At 35.6% G+C, this 19,450-nt stretch overlaps 8 protein-coding genes across 8 annotated transcripts; all 8 read right to left on the reverse strand.

The window, feature by feature from the left end:
* Positions 1-84: 84 nt before the first annotated feature.
* On the reverse strand, positions 85-465 carry DFA_02092 (uncharacterized protein; the record flags this gene model as incomplete). The annotated part of the gene is made up of 1 exon (XM_004357519.1): positions 85-465. The coding sequence occupies one exon, from the start codon at positions 463-465 to the stop codon at positions 85-87; it is 381 nt and encodes a 126-aa protein (XP_004357576.1).
* A 74-nt stretch (positions 466-539) lies between these two features.
* On the reverse strand, positions 540-945 carry DFA_02093 (uncharacterized protein; the record flags this gene model as incomplete). The annotated part of the gene is made up of 2 exons (XM_004357520.1): positions 540-696; positions 902-945. The coding sequence occupies 2 exons, from the start codon at positions 943-945 to the stop codon at positions 540-542; spliced, it is 201 nt and encodes a 66-aa protein (XP_004357577.1).
* Positions 946-1,905: 960 nt separating this feature from the next.
* DFA_02094 (uncharacterized protein) lies at positions 1,906-5,602 on the reverse strand (the record flags this gene model as incomplete). The annotated part of the gene is made up of 2 exons (XM_004357521.1): positions 1,906-2,878; positions 2,964-5,602. The coding sequence occupies 2 exons, from the start codon at positions 5,600-5,602 to the stop codon at positions 1,906-1,908; spliced, it is 3,612 nt and encodes a 1,203-aa protein (XP_004357578.1).
* A 512-nt stretch (positions 5,603-6,114) lies between these two features.
* On the reverse strand, positions 6,115-7,317 carry DFA_02095 (uncharacterized protein; the record flags this gene model as incomplete). Its single annotated transcript, XM_004357522.1, has 2 exons — positions 6,115-6,142; positions 6,263-7,317. 2 exons carry the CDS (start codon positions 7,315-7,317, stop codon positions 6,115-6,117), a joined length of 1,083 nt encoding a protein of 360 aa, XP_004357579.1.
* Positions 7,318-7,527: 210 nt separating this feature from the next.
* Positions 7,528-8,445, reverse strand: DFA_02096 (uncharacterized protein; the record flags this gene model as incomplete). The annotated part of the gene is made up of 2 exons (XM_004357523.1): positions 7,528-8,226; positions 8,401-8,445. 2 exons carry the CDS (start codon positions 8,443-8,445, stop codon positions 7,528-7,530), a joined length of 744 nt encoding a protein of 247 aa, XP_004357580.1.
* A 940-nt stretch (positions 8,446-9,385) lies between these two features.
* Positions 9,386-10,942, reverse strand: DFA_02097 (uncharacterized protein; the record flags this gene model as incomplete). Its single annotated transcript, XM_004357524.1, has 1 exon — positions 9,386-10,942. One exon carries the CDS (start codon positions 10,940-10,942, stop codon positions 9,386-9,388), a length of 1,557 nt encoding a protein of 518 aa, XP_004357581.1.
* A 76-nt stretch (positions 10,943-11,018) lies between these two features.
* DFA_02098 (uncharacterized protein) lies at positions 11,019-12,503 on the reverse strand (the record flags this gene model as incomplete). The annotated part of the gene is made up of 3 exons (XM_004357525.1): positions 11,019-11,473; positions 11,504-11,576; positions 11,766-12,503. 3 exons carry the CDS (start codon positions 12,501-12,503, stop codon positions 11,019-11,021), a joined length of 1,266 nt encoding a protein of 421 aa, XP_004357582.1.
* Positions 12,504-12,930: 427 nt separating this feature from the next.
* DFA_02099 (uncharacterized protein) lies at positions 12,931-19,252 on the reverse strand (the record flags this gene model as incomplete). Its single annotated transcript, XM_004357526.1, has 3 exons — positions 12,931-18,110; positions 18,212-18,747; positions 18,837-19,252. The coding sequence occupies 3 exons, from the start codon at positions 19,250-19,252 to the stop codon at positions 12,931-12,933; spliced, it is 6,132 nt and encodes a 2,043-aa protein (XP_004357583.1).
* Between the last annotated feature and the right edge of the window lie 198 nt (positions 19,253-19,450).

A 19,450-nucleotide genomic window follows, 5' to 3' on the forward strand; every position in this document is an offset into this window, starting at 1 on the left:
AAATTGCCAATACCGCAACTGCAATTTCAATGGCATCTATAGCAAATGGTATTGATCTATAATAATGTAGAAACTTGACGATATCTAAATCTCCACAATTGCCTTGTTCATTGCAGAGTTTGGGCATTTGATATTTGGCCTATTGTTGTGTAACCACTTTACCAATTCAACTCGACCCGTGTCAATAGACTGGTCTAGTGTTGGTTCATCCCATTCTCTATTGGGACAACGTACATGTAACCAACATGCTATTTCAAATATCACAGCAGTCACAAGTGAACTTGATGGAAATAGTCCATCACCTGACAATGATGAAGAGTATCTTTCAAATAGATACACCATAATATCATAGTTGTTGTGAGAAATGATATTAGACATTGATTTAATATCAAAGATAAAGTCAGGTGACCAATGCAAGAGATGTACAAGTGTTTGAAGAGTAGCATTTTTGTGACACAAGTACATATTTATCAACAATGATCTTGCTGCACGATCAATGTGACCCAATGTTTGTTTGGTATACAGTGTTTGATAAAATCTCATGGCATTGCATAACAGTTAAAACGTATGGTGTCATCTAACTTGAGTAGATCACTTCCTTTGATAAAAGGTGGTCTTGCTATCAATGGTCGAGCAAATCTTAATCCATCTACAAGTAAATGTTTTTGTTGTTGTTGTTGTTGTGGTGGTAATTGACTAATTAATATAAATATATTATATCTATATATTTGTTTCTAAATACATCTATAAATGTAATTGTAAGCATATTTGAACAACAAAAATGTTATTTAATGTTGTTTTCTTTTTTTACTCTTTTAACTTTCTTGAGAAGATGCGTGCGAGAACTTATAAAGTATCATTCCTTTCCAATGTATTCTGAATTATAGTAGTATGTATACACCAGCAGGTTTCAGCTCTTGCAAGAGCACACTTATTATCATGCATCAATATTTATTTAAACGACATTATTACTTTACTAGTATTGTACTAGGTACCACAACAAATTCATCATCATGTATGTTAATGCTAGCAGTTAAAGCACGAACGTTAAAAGTATCAGACTTGCCACGTTCATTGAAGGGTTTCTTGTCACCATGACTACGGTTGTTACCATATGACCTTGGTTAGCGGAGGAGCAGGACTGGCGGCGGGTTGTTTGGCAGTGTCTGGTTGGCAGTGGCTGGCAGCGTCTGGTTGGCAGTGGTTGGCAGTGGTTGGCAGTGTCTGGTTGGCAGTGGTTGGCAGTGGTTGGCAATGACAGTGGCTGGTTGGCAATGACAGTGGCTGGTTGGCAATGGCAGTGGTTGGCAATGACAGTGGTTGGCGATGACAGTGGTTGGCAATGACAGAGTGGCAGTGACTGGCAGATGCAACAATTAATTATTATTGGTTCGTATATATTCTATTTTATATAATGAGGATGTACATTACATTTATTACAAAAAAAACTTCATTTTATTCTCTTTCTCTCATTCTCTATATGCACTGCTTTAATTATCTATAGTATACCTAAATAATAATGCTATCATTCTTTATCGTATACTCTCATTCTCTATATGCACTGCTATAATTATGGAAGCCGGGGGCCATTAACCTCTTGTTACAACAATAGATATCGCTACCATCAATACCTAGCAACAACAGCTACACTGTACCTCAAGCACGAATGGACAGTTTAAGATGTCGTCATGGAAGATCACTCGATTTTAACAGTGTAATAAAGGTAGTCAGTGATCACCCATGACGACATCTTTCGCCATTACCAAGCTAGAATTATCATATATCATAGTTAATCAGGTACGTAATAAAAAATCTTTTCAAAGATCAAAATAAATAAATAAATAATTAAATAAAGAGATTGATAATAATAAGGACTAAACCATTTAACTTTTAATCCTTTGTTTTTTAATTTGATTCTTCTTCTATTTCTTCGTCAGTGTCAATATCATCTTCATCAAATGTTTCATCACCATCTTGGAAATTATTATTATTATTATTATTTACAATAATATCATGATTGATTGACATTTGGTTGGTATTATTTGTTTGGGACTGCTGCTGTTGTTGTTGTTGTTCCTGTTTAGCTAATTGAATTTTTTCTGCTTTAGATTTTTTATATCTTTCATTGATGTACTTTGAGAAACATCTTTTACAGCTAGCTGAATAATGTCCACTCTTGCTTAGATAGAACAGGTCGAGTGGAAGATTGGTGTTGGGGGTGCCCGTATTGGCAAGATGGTTTTCATTGTAACAGGTCTTGGTGCCTCCCTCGCTACCACTAACACCTGACATATTGTTTTGGGTGGTGGTGGTGGTAGTTGTTGTAGTTCCATCCTCTTCTTTTTTGATACTAGTAATTGGAGATCCTGGAAAATGGGGGTTGTCCTCCCTTTCCTTTTTTGCATAATTCAATCCACATGCGTTGCAGAGAGAGGCTGGTCCATTAGGTCCTCGTCTCCACTCGGGTGTTTGAGTGATACCACACTGATGACAAAATAATTTGGTGAGGTCTGTCTTTGTCGATCGTCTTCTATGCCTTTTCTTGATAGTGCCATGGTTACCACCCGAATCACTATCAAATGAATCCACTGCAGCCTCAATCGCTGCTTCAATTGTATCGTTAATTGGTGTCACGGCAGTTGATGATGATGATGGTGGTGCCACCAACTTTGGAATCATAGGAAATGATGATGTATTAGGTATAGTTGATTTTGATGGTGATTTTGTTGTTGTTTTTGATTTGGATGACAAAGTAGTAGTGGAAGTAGTAGAAGATGGAGTCGGGGTAGAAGTAGCAATTGGATGATTTCCATTTGACTTGCCTTGTTGTTTTTCCATTCTAGTAAAACTTTGACATTTCTTACACTTTAAAACATATCTAAATATCCAAACAAATATAAATATTAATATCTATTTAACGATTATTTTATAATTATTTGTTTATATATATTGTTTATACATACCGTCCTCCACATTGATAAAATTCATCTGTTGGTAAGTGTTCACAACTATATCCAGTGATTTGATCATGTCTTGGATATTTACAAGTCATGAATTTTTGACCAAGATTCTCTACACTCATAATGGTTCTTCCAGAACTAGTTAAATTTTCTCTTTTAATCAAATCATCGTCATTATTATTATTATTATTATTATTATTATTATTATTATTATTATTATTATTCTGGTCATTCTGGTTATTATTATTATTTTGATTATTAATACTAGCTTCATGATCTTCATAGGCATTTGTAATTGTATACTTTTTATATTTTCTTTTTGTTGTTGGTTTGCTTGATGTATTGTCTATTTCCTTTTTATCATCAATTGTGTTGTTGTTGTCAATGCTATCTTGCATTTCCATTATACTATCAGTATCACAATCTTCCTCGTATATATCATTGGAAATGGGATTGTTCGTTGTTGTTGTTGTTGATGATGTTGATGTTGTTGAGGTACTAGTAGTTGATTGGCTTTTTTCCAGAGCAGCAGCAGCTTTAGCTTGTTTTCGTTCATAGTATATTCTAATGTGACACTTTTTACAGCGCTGCTTATATCTTCCATTATAATAATAAAACTCTCGGAGAGGAATCTGTTTAGAGTCTGTTCCCCACCAAACAAAGTGATTTGCTTCAGAACATGGTTTTACTTGAGTTCCATACATATTGGGGTTTGGTGTTGTAGTTGTTGTTGTAGTACTAGTTGTAAAAGTAGTAGAAAGATTATCATTATCATTATTATCATTCATACTATTATCATTATCAATATTATCATTATTATTATTATTTATATTTTCATTTTCGTTATTATTATTTTTCTTGTCTAGTAGAGCAGCTTTTGTTGATTTTTCATGATAATGACATCTTTTACAACGATAGGATGATTTTGAAATAAAATCAGATATATACAGATTCTGAGGATCGGTTCCCCATAATTCAACATGTTGTTTTGATTGACATAATTTTCTAGTTGTATTTTCATTTTCATTTATATTATTTATCTGTTGATTGTTATTATTATTAGTAGTAGTAGTAGTAAAAGTCGTTGTAATATTATTATTCTGTTGGTCTTGATTTTGTTGTTGTTGTTGATGATTATTAATATGATCAGTAATAATATGATTTAAACTCTTGTTGATTATGCTTGTTGGTGGAGTAGTAGTAGTATTTGTTGTATTATTATTATTAGGTTGAGAATTCTTATTTGCATTGGCAAATAGAGTATTTGATATAGAGTCTTCAATGGAACTGATATTGTATTGGAACCCTTTAGTATCTATACTAGTAACACCACTATTTCCACCACTACTGCCAACAGCTGATTTGGATATTTTTGGTGTTGGTATTGGTACTGGTGTTGGTATTGGTGTTTTTGCTGCTGCTGCTGCATTTTTTACTGATGGTGCCTTGTTGGTTCGATGTCTCATTGAAATATAGGCAGCAAAACACTTTTTACATTTGTTGGAATGCGTTGATGTGTAAAACATGTCCAATGGTAGATTCTCTGGATTGGTGCCAGTAAGTGTTTCGTGGTTGGGGTCATGACATGTTTTAAATAATTCACCATTGACATTTAAAACATGTAAAACTCTAACATTTGTTGATGTAGTGATCGATCCTTCACCATTATTATTATTTATCTTCATACGTGTTGATCTTTGAGGTGTAGGTGGAGGAGGTTGAGGTAGAGGTTTAGATTCTTCTTCCAAAATCATATCATCTTGGTCATTATCTATTTCCATCTTTTTGCTCCCTATTATTTCTTTGTTTTTGTTACTATTATTATTGATATTTTTAGTCTTTTTGAGTGGTCTTTCAGTAACAATAACAAGATTGGGTTGTTCTTTTTCATCATCATCATCCCCATCATATGATGAAGTAGGGGATTCCATTTCCTTTCCCTTTGCAGCTTCATCGACAATGACAAGTGTATTGTTGTGGTGTACGGGTGCAGATGCAGATGGTTCGAATGTTGTTTCTGCTACTGCGACTCCATTTGAGCTCGGCAGTTTGATCGACAAACTATTAAATGGTTTTGTTGATCCATTTGCTGTTGATGTTGTTGTAGGGATGGTGGGAATGGTCACTGCGATTGGTCTATTAGAGTAGGGCAAAGAGTTAAAAAGGAATGGTAATGTACCACCACCACCACTTGTTGTGCTTGTTGACGACGATGGTGACATTGACGTTCGACCTCCAATACGGAGACTGCCAAATGGAGATGACGACGATGACGATGATGATAATGGTAATGTTGATGACGACGACGATGATGATGACTCGCCTCTTTCCCCTGTCTTCGTAGTCGTACTACTAGTAGTTGAAGTAGATCCTGGTAGAGACGACACCCTTTTAAATGGTGTATCCCTTTCCCTCTCTCTTTTATTATTTACATTATTATTTACATGATTGTTGCTATTATTATTATTATTATTATTATTATCAGGTGAGCGACATGACGATAATGTTGATGCCGACGACGATGCTGTGATACTATCGTCATCACTTGCAATATTGGCATTATCTACTAACTTGTCTATACTATTGTTATGACTGTTATTAGTGTGACCATTACCATGGAATTTAAAAAACCTTTGTTGCATGATTTAAATCATCACTGGCGACTCGACTCTAGTAGATTAGATTAAGATTAGATTGTGAATATATAATAAAGGAATATGTACAAAAGAATAAATAGAACTCTCTCTCTCTCTCTCTATCTTTTGTTGTCTGTTTCTCTAAATTCTATTGCTTTTGCTTGTTGGGGAGGTGGCTATTATAATTATTATAAAGATTAAACAAACAATAAAATAAAAAGAGTGCAATAAAAAGTTGGGGTTTTTTATTTTTTTTTTTTAAATTTTTAAAATAAATATTTTTCGAGATGGTTTTTTTAAAATATTTTAAAATAATAAATTTAAAAATTAAAATTAAAATTAAAAAGTTGTTGTTTTAGACTAAAGGGTTGGTTCGAACCCTTTAAATTTAAAAATTAAAAATAAAAGTATTGGTTTTTGTCTATTTTAATTAAAACTTTTTTTTTTTTTTTTAATATTTATTTTTGATCAAAGGTTAAGGTTGAGGATGAGGAGGAGGATGTTGGTTGCACTCTGATCTATTCTTTATAAGCCATTGAACTACCTCTGAATAATTATAATAACTTGCTTCAATCATTGCATCGTTTGTACACTACATATACAAATAGTTTTGTAAAGAAGTAAAGATAAAGAAGATTAATATAAATTAATTAATTAATTAATTACTTTTTGTTAACTTTAGTTTTACTACTACTACTTACACCTTCTGACCTATTTTTGTGAAGCCATTCCAAGATGTGTAAATGTCCTCTCATGCTAGCCCAATCCATCGCTGCTTTTGTGCAAATGTGTTGGTCTTGTGATTTATTGGTTTGCAACCATTGACAAACTTGGAGGTGACCTTCTCTTGAGGCCAAATCCATGGCTCGTGTACATCCAGCTGTTGTATTGGTTTGTAGCCATTGTAATGCGTTGACGTGACCATTCATAGCAGCCCAGTCCATTGCAAAGGTGGTTGCACACTCCTCCGACCTAGTAGATTGCAACCATTCCATCACTGCAACACTACCACCTTTTGCCGCCCAATCCATTGTATTCCAATTGTCCTCCTTTCCCTTGACACGATCAAGTTCGTTAAATAACCATTTTACAACATCGAGGTGTCCATGCATAGCAGCTGTTCGAACACAATCACGATAAAATTCAAGTGCTGTATTCAACTTTATCCATTGCAACATTGCTAAATTTCCATTTTTAGAAGCATAGTAACATACAATTTGAACCATTTTAAATGAACCTGGTATACGAGTATGAATGTATTGAACGATATCCAAGTGATTGTGTCGTACTGCATCTTCTATGTTTAGTCTCAAAGGTTCAAGTGGTGTTTCTCGTCTAGATGTATTCAACAACCGATCTGTCAAACTTGAGAGTGTATCTAGTGTTGCATTATAATGTGAACTGTATCCACTCAACATCTTTTCGATCAAACAATTACTAACCCTAGTTGGTGGAAGATAGTGTTTGATAAAGTCCCATGGTAATGCACAATCCCATACCATGACATATGAACCTTTACTAGCAGCTTCTATCAACTCTTTTCCCTTGTAATACACAAGAGGTCTATATGTAAACTCTTCAGAGTATTCCTTCTTTGGTAATAACTCCAATTCTTTAAATATTCTTGTTCTCAATACTATATTTTTAAGTATGTCCATAATATTGATCGCCGTCGCAGTAGCTACTGAATCGCTATGTTGTCTATGTTGTTCTTGATTCATTATTATCTATATCTAATCTATTATCTTCTATTTATTACATTTTATGATCAACACAAAATTGAAAATGAATGAATGTTATTATGTGTCTCAAACTTTTTACTTTTACTTTTGTAGTTTTAAAAAAAATATAAAAAGTTAAGAGGAATATTAATCACTCTTAATTATTTATTATGTGTATTTATTATGTGTATATATGTAAAACTTTTAGGTTTAAGCCTTATTATTTCCCTTTAACCAGAAAGATGGTTTTAATAAAACGGAATAATTTGGTTTGGCAACCTTGTCCCACTTTTCCTTGGTACGTTCGCCCTTTTTCTGTTCGCACTTGGCACAGAAACAGTCACCCTTGTAGGTGGAGCCAAAGATTTGGTCCCAGACCTTGAAGAAGAAACCAGTGTGGTATGGTTGGTTCTTGATAGAGATGGCGTGATGGAGGTAATGTTGGAAGGAGGTGTTGACGATTGGGTGATGGGCATCTGGGTAGTTGAATTCGTAGCCCCAGTGGAGGTAGGAACCATAGCCGTAGAAAAAGATGGCAAATTGGGCAAACATCATGTCCATGTTGATTGGCACGATCATTGGGAAGATGAGGAGTGGTGCAGAACGAACCAATTGGTCGAGGTACTCGTCGGCAATGACAGCAAATGGGCTTGGGTTGTAAAAAGTGTGATGTGGCTTGTGAATCTTCCAGAAAAAGTCGGTGGTATGGCCCATACGATGATAAAAGAATTCGAAAAAGTCAGAGGCGATCCAAACACCTAAAAACGACAAGGCAAGGTATCCCCAGCCGAGCTCACCGACACCACAGTATGCCTTTGACATACCTCTTTGGGCCAATTGAAGCGCTAAAGCTGGGCAAAGTGTTGCTGTTACCATACCCTTTAACATCATTATAATTTCATCTTTTACCTAAAAGAAGTAGAGTATAGAGAGATTTAAAAATATTAATATCAAAAAAAGACGACGATTTCTTTTTTTTTTTTTTTTTTTTTTTTTCAAAGAGACACAATGAGATAAGATATTATCTTGTCTTGTCTTGTATCTATCTATTTGTTTGTTTGTTTGTTTTATATTTAGTTTTACCTTTTCTGGAGTTGGATATTTAGCATTTGTTTTCCATCTCCACATTTCATATGTTGGATGTACATAATAACGGATAAAGACGATACCCGAGAGAATGAGAATAGAAATGAGACCAGCTACACTGAGCAAGGTCCAAGTGGCCCAAAAGTTGCCCCAAAGACTGATTTCGCACAACATCTTCGAATTATTTTAATTATTATTAATTATTATGAAATTATATAATATATAAATAAAGAGATAACAAATAAAATATAAGAGTAGAAGAAAGATGTTGTTTGTTTTTTTTTGTAAACAGATAATTAGAAAACTAGTAAAAATAAACAACAAGCAGCGCGCACGTTGTGTTGGTCATGAAGCTCTCTCGATCACTTGCAAAGTCATGACCAAAAAAAAAAATAGATTTTTGTTTATTTTTTCTTTTCATCATCACTGTTCAGAGACAACTCTCTTTCAAAAGAAAATAGAGCTCACTCAGCTCGATTAGTTAACCCAGGAACAACGTGGTTTTATGACGCTACGCAATTGCGATCGCACTTCACCTTGTTTTAGGGGGGCATCAACACATAAAAACTCACTTGTTCAATAGATTGTTCTAAAAGTAGAGATACCGATTTCTTTTTGTTTTGTATGACTGATGTGATGAAAGGTGGGAAGAGAGGGGTATTTGATGTAATGTTCTCTTTCTCTCTCGATTTCTTTTTTCATAACCCCCATCCCCCAGCAGAGCAGACCGATTACTTGAAATCAGTGTTGCAATCATTGGGATATTATTTTGGTGAGACCATCTATTCTTTGTTTATGAGGGGATGAGAAGTAATCGGGTGATAATTATGAGGATGATGAAGGATGAGAAGTTATCATCTGTGATCACAGGTGACAATACACAAATATAATACATTGTATGATTTGGTAATAATAATAATAATATTGTATGTGGGGGGGTACTATACTAGAGGATGGATGGATAGCATAATATAAATTTAGATTATATAATTATATTATAATTATTTGTATTGATAAAAATTGATAGATGTTCTTTTTGAATTAATTGTAGAGTTGGAGGAGGAGAGTTATTATTATTATTATTATTATTATTCTTACTATGATTTTTATCTTTTAAATAATCCAAATAGATATCATTTAGAGAAGAGTGAAAAGTAGGTTTGATACTTTCAATGATTAATCTTTGAAATTTAGAACCAATCTTTCCAATGAAATGTAGTAATGGGTGTATTTCATCAGATGTGAGATCATCAAACTTTGTATAGATTGATGAAAAGATGGATAACCTAATCTTACGTACGAGTGGATTGGTTTTGACAAGGTCAGTCATTTCATCCCAAGAGAAATTACCAGTGAATCCAGATCGATTAGAACTATGTACAAGCACTAGACTTGTCAATGATGGTAGATGACAATTTGTAATGATATCTTTTGATGGTGTTGGATACATTAGTTTTAACTTTTTGATGGTTGTTGGTAGTTTATCTTTAAGATTGACAAAGTGATGGTAGCCAATATCCACTACAATATTGGTCAGTTTTGTTGATGTCAAGTTGATAGTTTCGTCATCGAGACGAATTGGACTTTCAATCTTGGTGACTTGACTAGACGACAGATAGTTGATACATTTCTGGCCGAGATATTCGTCTGGTAGTTGAAGTGTTGTGAGTGTCTTGGGTAACAAGTTATACGGTATATCTCGAGGATTGTAGAATTGTCCACCAAAGGTAATGGCAAGACTAGTAATTGTCTTTGGAATGGCTTCAAATGGAGCTATATATTCCATAGGTTTCATTTGTTCGTTTAGGATGATTTCAAGTCTTTCCAATTCTTTACAACTTTCCAATACCTTTATCACCATTTCTTTACGGTTAACTGTAATACTAGTACCAGTATGTATAATTAGTTGTTTTAAATGTTGAAAGTATTCTGGTGAAATGTCTAAACATGTGATAGTACTACTATCTTCTTCTTTTGTTTCTTTTTTACTATTTCTTATTGCTTGTTGAAGGAATTGAGAGATATGGTCTGGTTTATAATTAAATGGGTAGATTTCTAGTTTTTGTAAGTTTGGGAGTAGCAACCCTTCTCCTCCTCCTTCTCCTTCTTCTTTTCTTGATAACTTGATATGTCTTGGTTGGTTAAACATTAGATTAAACCATTGATGAGCATCACCATGTTCATCTTCAGTTTGAATTGATTCTATACTATTGATAAACGACGAGTGAAACCATTCGAGGTTTGATTCAACGTATTCAATGTTGGTTGCAATATGACATTCCTTTTGGTATTTCGTACTACTGACTATTCGATGTACTTGATCAAATAGACATAGAGGATTGTCAATATGAAGTCTATAATCTTGTATTGATTCGGTGAATGGGTTGAATCTTAGTTTAAATCTTCTACCAACACATTTCTTGACAGTATTACGTATCTGTTTAGATACACTCGCCAAATAAAATAGTTCAACCAACTTTACTTTATTTTGATTACATAGTAATCTAATAATATTTGATTGTACTTGTATTGTTAACATTTCTTTCTTTTCAAAAAAAAACTTTGTAAATGATTCTTGTGTGTATTGATCATCTTTGCAAAATTTATTCTTTTAATTAATTGGTGAATGTTGATTGTTGATCTTTTTGAATTAACAATAGTGGATAAGAAGAAGAGTTATTATTATTATTATTATTATTATTATTTAAATAATCCAAATAAATATCTTTTAGAGCAGAGTGAACAGTTGGTTGAAAACTTTCAATGATTAATCTGTTAAAATGAATACTTTTGTTTATGATGACATCAAATAAATGTACGATATTACTAGAGTCTATAAACTTTGTATAGGATGATGTAAAGATAGATATCTTTATCTTTCGTATGAGGGGACTAGTTTTGGCAAGTTCAGCAAGATAGTCCCAAGATAAAACTCCATGGAATTGACGGTGAGTGTCATTGTGTACAATGACTAGACTTGTTAATGATGGTAGATAGCAACTTGTGACGGTACTATACATCGGCTTGGGAAGTACCAGTTTTAACTTTTTAATGGTACTTGGTAGAGTATCTTTAAAATTGATATCACGACAGTACTTACAATCCAATATAATGTTGGTCAGTCCTGTTGCAACCAAACTAGTTTGGGCATTCAAAAAGATTGGATTTTCGATCTTGGTGATTTGATTTGGCAGTGATGAAAGATAGTTGAGACAACTTGGTGATATTTCTTTGTTGGGTAGTTTTAGTGTTGTGAGTGTTGTTGAGGGGAGCAAGTTAAATGGTATTGTTGGTATTGTTGGTAGGTTGTGGTCAACGTTGATCCTGAGTGTTTTGACTGTTTTGGGGATGACTGAAAATACAAGAGCGAGGTCTGTTTTGGGATCGTTTACAAAGAGTTCTAATCGTTCCAATGTTTCTTTACAATACTCCAACACCTTTATAATCTTGTCGATTGCAAGGTGGCCAGCTGAGTATATATATATTTGTAGTTGTAAAAGATGCTGATAATATTCCGGTAAGATCTCCAACGTGATAAAAGGCTGTGGAAAAGGTTGTGGTACAATTGGAGATATGACTGGATAAAGGTGCATTTCTAATGACTGTAGTTGTGGCAGTAGTAGTATCGACGATCCTTCTCCTTCTCCTTCTCCTTCTCCTTCCTCTCTAGTTAACTTGACTTGTTGTCTTCTTGGTTGATTCAACAATAGATTAAACCATTCAAGTGAAATCTCTTGTACATAGCCTGTTTCAATTGATTCAACTCTATTGATAAATGACGATTGAAACCATTCGAGGTTTGATTGAATGTATTGAATGTTTAGATCACGGTTGTGTTCATTCAACTTTGTACTCATACTACTGACTAGTGTGTGTACGTGATCAAACAGACATAGTGGATTGTCAATATGAAGTCTACAATCTTGTATTGATTCGTTGAATGGGTTGAATCTTAGTTTGAATCTTCTACCAACACATTTCTTGACAGTATTACGTATCTGTTTAGATACACTCGCCAAATAAAATAGATCTCTTAACTTTACTTTATTTTGATTACATAATAATCTAATAATATTTGATCGTACTTGTATCGTTAACATATTTCTTTGTGATTGATATGTGTGATTGATATGTGATAGACCATCTTTGCGAATTTTTATTTGTGGGTAATTTATTTTGAGGAATTCTTTTTCCCGGTACTTGGACGAGTAAGAACCTTGAGCTGGTCATTCATTCATCCTTTCAAGGTGTAAAGGAAATCAAATTTTCTTCATCACTATATAAATAATAATAATAATATTTACATTTTAGAGAGAGAGAAGGCAGATGCATTGCTAACGTTGGTTGTTTCCTGTGTTTATCATGATTCTGTACAGATAAATAATAAATATATATATATATATACATACAAAAGGGAATAAAAATAATGACAATGATCAAGGACTCTCATAAAAAACATGTTTCTCGAGCCTTGTTTTTTTTTTTTAATTTATTTATTTATTTATTTATTTATTTAATGATTTGTATTTAGATTAAAATAATTGTGAATAACACTACTAATAATAGTAATGCAGAGGTATATTGTTGTTGTTGGATGGTTGATGCAGTTGAAGGATATAAATCTAAAGTTGTAGTTTCGATGGTTGATTGACCGTCCAATGCATCATCTCCTGTCTTTTGAGCAGTCACTCTAATACTGTAAGTAGTCTTGGGTGTCAACTCTGTAAAATCACAATATAGATAGTTGTTGTTGTTGTTGTTGACATGACAAGTATCAACCCAAATAGAGTTTATGAGAATACTTGCAATATAAGAGTCGGCACCATCAACCATAGTCCAATTAGTCATAATCGATTCTGTATCTGGAGTGACAGTGATGACTGGATTACTTAATCTTGGAATATACTCAAATATAGTACTATTACTAACATCATCTGATGATTGTTGTCCTTTAGATGCAATGACTTGGATGGTGTAGTTGGCTGGTGTGGAAGACTCGGTTGTTGTAAAAGTATAGGTTATACTTTCTTTAGTGATTAAAGTCTCACCACTAATAAGTTGGTCATTCAACTTGACCTTGTACATTGTTGGAATGGTTGGGTTACCACCCTTGCAAGAATAACTAATGACTAGACCACCGTTGTTTGGACTGGCGGTGACAGTGATAGTTGGTGGTTGAAGTGGGTATTGGTAAGTGACAGATGTCGATCCTTCAGAGGTCATTGCACCATTGGTTGCAATTACTTGGATTTGGTAAGTTGCCCAAGTCTCTGATTCAACCTTTGTAAATTGGTAGCTTGCCTGTCCACTTGCATCATTGGTGACCAATGATTGGCCATTCACAGTGACTGCATAGACAGTGGTAATGGACTGACTACCTCCAGCTGAATGGTATTGGATAGAGATACCGGTACTACCTACATTGGTCGCATTGACAACTAATGGTTCGAGTGGTGGTATAAAGGTATACGATATAGTTGATTGTGATGACATTTGACCATTTGTAGCTTGGACTGTAATTGCAAAGACTGTTTCACTGTCTGATTGTTCTGCTGTTAAAGTATATACAGCTTGTCCAGTTGTATCATCAGTTACTAATGATTGACCATCTACAGTCACAGCGTAACTAGTTGGTGTATCTTTCTTTCCTCCACTAGTTGTATACTTTATAGTCAATGATTCACTACCTGTTGGAGTGACTTGAATGATTGGATTGGTCAATACTGGAATATAAGTAATTGACTTGGATCCTTGCGACGACATTTGACCATTAGTTGCAACAACACTGATTTGATAGGTTGCATCAGTATTGGATTCAGTGCTTGTAAATGTATAAGTTGCTTGTCCACTCACATCATTGGTGACCAAAGATTGACTATTGACAGTGACTGCATAAGTAGTAGTAATAGACTCACTACCACCATTGGCATGGTATTGAATAGATATACCAGTATTATCGGTTATACTAGCATCGATAGTTGGAGTCAAGAGTGGTGGAATAAATGTAAAGGTAGTGTATGATTGAGTTGACATTGCACCATTGGTAGCTTGGACTGAAATAGCAAAGATTGTTTCACTTTCAGATTGTTGTGCTGTTAAAGTATATACAGCTTGTTCAGTTGTATCATCAGTTACTAATGATTGACCATCTACAGTCACATCGTAACTAGTTGGTGTATCTTTCTTTCCTCCACTAGTTGTATACTTTATAGTCAATGATTCACTACCAGTAGCAGTCACTTGGATAATTGGACTGGTCAATACTGGAATATAAGTAATTGATTTGTATCCTTGCGTTGACATTTGACCATTGGTTGCAACAACTGCAATTTGATAGGTTGCATCAGTATTGGATTCTGAGCTTGTGAATGTATAGGTTGCTTGTCCAGTTGTGTCACCAGTGACTAAAGATTGACCATTGACAGTGACTGCATAAGTAGTAGTAATGGATACACTACCACCATCTGCATGGTATTGAATAGAGATACCGGTACTATCAACAATGGTAGCAGAAACAATTGTTTCTTGAAGTGGTGGAATATAGTTGATAGAGGTGGATGCCTGGGTTGACATTGGACCATTTCTAGCTTCAACTGTGATTTGGTAGGTTGCATCATTGGAAGCTTGTTGTGATGAGAATACATAGGTATAGGAACCAGTAGTATCTGATGTTATAGCCACTACACCGTTGATAGAGACATCGTAGGATGTTGGGAGACGGGTGTCCCCACCAGTGGTAGAGTAGGTGATGACAATACCTTGAGAGGTTGCAGATGCAGAGATGGAGGGGTTGGAGAGTGGTACAATATAAGTGACCGATGTTGAAGCTTGTGCAGTTAGTTGACCATTGTTGGCAACGACTAGGATATTGAGAGTGGTTTGGACTTGTTGTTGGGCTGGTGTCAAGGTGTATTGGATGGATCCTGTAGTGTCTGCAGATACAATAGACTGACCATTGACAGAGACTGCATAAGTGGTGGTAGTTGTCTTGCTTCCACCGGTGGACGAGTATCCGATCGATACAACTACACCATCCAAAGTGGCAGAGACAACTGGGTTGGTCAATGGAGTAGGAGATAATTGTTGCTCGATTTGTTGGACTGCAGAGAAGGAACCACTATTGTATACTTGTAATGTAATGATAGCAGTTGTTTCAGGGACAAGATCGGTAAACGTTAATGTCGAAATACCAGTATAGGTAGTTTCAACACCACCATTCAACGTTACAATATATACAGTATCTGAAGAGGTGATGCCACCAACACTTGCAAATACAATAGTCACCGAGGTATGTGTAAATGTAGTGACCTTGAATTGAGAGATAGTTGGTAACGCGTACGATACAATGGTCGAAGAGGTTGAAGTCGAATCTACATTATTGATTGTATCAACCGTCACAATATTAGATGATCCAGGTACAACAGTAACTGTACATAATTGACTTGGACAAGAGCTAGATGGAACAACTTTACTATTCAATTTGACAGTTGTTACAGTTTCACCTGGAACACCTCCACTCGATGCATAACTAAATGAAATCCAAGTCATATTGGTTGTAACAGGTGTGATGGATGGTGTAGACAATACAGGATAGGTAACAATTGATGGACTGGTAAAAGTTGAAGTGTATTTACCGTCAGTTGCACGAACAGCCAATACATAAGAAGTGGATGGAGTAGTTTTGATTGTACAGGTCGACGATACAGTTACACCTTGACAATTGGCAACTGGTGATCCATTTGCAGACACATAAATCAATACCAACGCTGCATTTCCTCCACTAACAGAATACCCAATAGTAATCGACTTTGATTTGACAATTGATGATGTCAAGGTTGGTGTTTGGATGACTGGATAGTAGACGATTGATGCAGAGTTTTGTGAGGTCATTGCTCCATTACTTGCAACTACTAGTATAGTATAGGTAGCTTGTTGGGTTTGTTGTTGAGAGGATAGCGTGAAACGGGTCAATCCAGTGCTGTCATTGTCAGATACCAACTGTCCATTGACAGACACGTCATAGGTGGTTGTTATGGCAGTGCTACCTCCCTTGGCCGAGTAGGTAATGGTGATACCAGTGGCATCATAGACTGGCGAGAGGGTTGGCATGGCAAGATCGGGAATATAGACAATCGAGGTGGTTTCAGAGCTTGTGAGAGCTCCATTGGTGGCAGTGACTATGATACTCAATGTGGTTTGGGTACTTGTCTGAGCAGGTGTCAGTGTGTAGGTGGCAGTACCAGTAGTGTCACCAGTGACGACAGATGTACCTGCGACAGTGACAGCATAGGTGGTTGTAGTTCCAATATATCCACCCGTAGTACTATATGTGATGGTTAGTTGGTTGTTGGCTCTATTGATGGATGCTCCAACGATTGGAGTTGATAATGGGGTTGGATTTAGCTTTTGAACCATTGATTTGGTCGTAGAGGATGACCCACTATTCCAAACATACAGTCCAATGACTGCAGTTGACTCTGGAACAAGCCCAGTGAATGTGTAGGTGGTGTAGGTGGATGTGGTGGATGCAGGGATGACAACTGCTGGAGTACCAATCAGTGTAATCACATAGAGGTATGTTTCGGTTGGCACACCACCCGTGTATGAGAGTCGGAGGGTGATAGAGTTGCTCGTGACACTAGTGATGACTGGGTCGACCGATGGAACAGGGTATGATTGCAAGACGATGGATTGGACGGGTGGAGCATCCAAATTGTTGGTTGCAGCGACTGTTATGGCATTGCTCGATGCTGGAGCAACCGATACTGTGCAGCTGGCTGGCAAACACGTCGATCCTTGTGTAACTGTATTTCCATTCAACTTGACCAAATAGACAGTCTCGCCGGGCACACCACCAGCCGAGTTGAATGAAAAAGAGACAGTTGTAATGTTTAACACGCCTGGTGTAAGAACTGGTGGTTGCAAGTTGGCATAAGTAGTGAATGGAGTGACACTAGATACCACGACAATCCCACTATTCGATGAGGTTACTTTAATTTGATACAAAGTATTTGGTTGAGTTACAATATTACATGAACGTGACGAGTAGGGTAGATTGATACATCCAGTATAGTCTACACCGTTGACGTTGTAGGTAGAGACAGTCAAAGCAGGGTTACCACCATTGACAGTAAAAGTTGCGAGAATTGATGTAACCTTGACGGTAGCAGTGACCAATGGCGTAGTGATAGCATCCCATAGGTAAACAGACTGTTGGTTATTAGTTGTTTCCTGACCATTGACAGCCACAACCTTGACTATATAGGTTTCCAATGTTGTCAATCCAGATACTGTACATTGTTTTCCAGCAATGTTTGTACATGTAGTCACAGCAGTTCCATTCAAATAGACAGAGTAGGTAGTTGACAACAAACCTCCAAATGTATCATATGACACTACTATACCGGTTGGACTTGGTGACAATGTAACGACAGGTACTGAAAGCGCACCAATAGTGACTGTTTTCTGTGGACTAACCTCTGCTGTATTAGTTACCGACACACCCACCTTTAATCCAAATCCAAGTGACGCTGTAATTTTACAAGTAGTCTCAACGATATTATTACAATTAGATACGATCACTCCATTATAATATACTTGGTAGGTACTTGTTGCAGTTGTAAATCCACCCGATGAAGAATAATCAACTACAACCCATTGTAAATTTGGATCAAGTGATGAAATCACAAGTGTCTCGATAACTGGTACTAAATGAATGAATTAAAAACAAAAAGGGAGTGTATGTTAGCTATGAGTGACATTCAAAGTTGTTTGTTTGTTTTGTTTGTATTTGTTTTATGTGACATACGAGGAATTAAATTAATAGTTGCACTTTGATTGGTTGGAGAGGGGGTGACTGTGAGACCGGCCATATTGAATACAACATAGGTTGGAGTATTTGGTTTGGCATTGGACACAATTCCACTGGCCCATTTTCCGGTACCGACGACTGAATCAGCAATCGATGAGAATGTCAGGGCATCGGCAACCCACATATAACGACGTCGTGGAAACTGGTATCCTGTGATTGTTACACCGTCGGCTGGCAATTGATATCTACGGTATCCCTGGACAATAGGTGTTTGGATGATGATTTGTGTATTGGTTGGAAGACATGCAAATGTAAACCAAGATGGTGTCGATGGCACTGGCAAAGAACAAGTGGCTGCAATAGTCTGTGTATCTGTACTACAACCAGTACTGGTTGTTGCTACATTGGACATAATAACACTCTTTCCATCATCACTCTTTCTAAAACTTGCATAAACATTACTCTTTGGTTCAACCAATCTACACTTTCCATCATTTAAAATTGCATGTGTAATTGGTGTTGGTTCTGTACAACTAAAATGAAATTAATTAAATCAATTAAATAAGAGTCAATAAATAAATAGATTTGATTTGATTTTTGATTTGAATTGATTTAAATTTACCTTCTAACACGTTCAAAATAAAGAGCATTGTCAGATGGAACAGCTGGAACAGTTGCATATTCATAAAGAGTATCTGTAGCCGTATCACAATTGGGTTGTGAGTTTGAAACGAGTACTGTCGTAGTGCCAGTACCTGCACAAGTCAAACTGGCAGCATACGTGTATTTGGTGGAATAAAGTTGGCCTCCAACAACCTCTGTCAGCACTTTAAAAGAGTCTACTCCATTCAACGATGCAAAACATTGATTTGAAGGAAACGATATGACTGATTTTGGAAGTGATGGTTTAAAAACACATGGTGTCTTCATATTCAACCAATATGAATCAAATTGTCCATTTACTTGTTGTTGTTCATTTAATGTTAATAGTAACAATAAAGTTGTTACTATTAATGTACTGTGTTTACCAAACATCATAATAATTTTTGTATTTTTTTGACTCTCTAACTCTCCTCTCTCTTTTTTTTTTAATTTATATAAATAGATATGTGATCAGACAAGATAAGATATGATAGATAAAGATAGAGATATGATGATAGAGATAATTTATAAATAAATAAAATGTATTGTTGGTGATGATGATGATGATGACCTAAAAGAAGACGAGTGAGTGCA

The sequence above is a fragment of the Cavenderia fasciculata genome (assembly GCF_000203815.1).
Source record: "Cavenderia fasciculata unplaced genomic scaffold Scf_Dfasci-G-b-126g04.f1-5, whole genome shotgun sequence".
Classification (NCBI taxonomy): domain Eukaryota; phylum Evosea; class Eumycetozoa; order Acytosteliales; family Cavenderiaceae; genus Cavenderia; species Cavenderia fasciculata.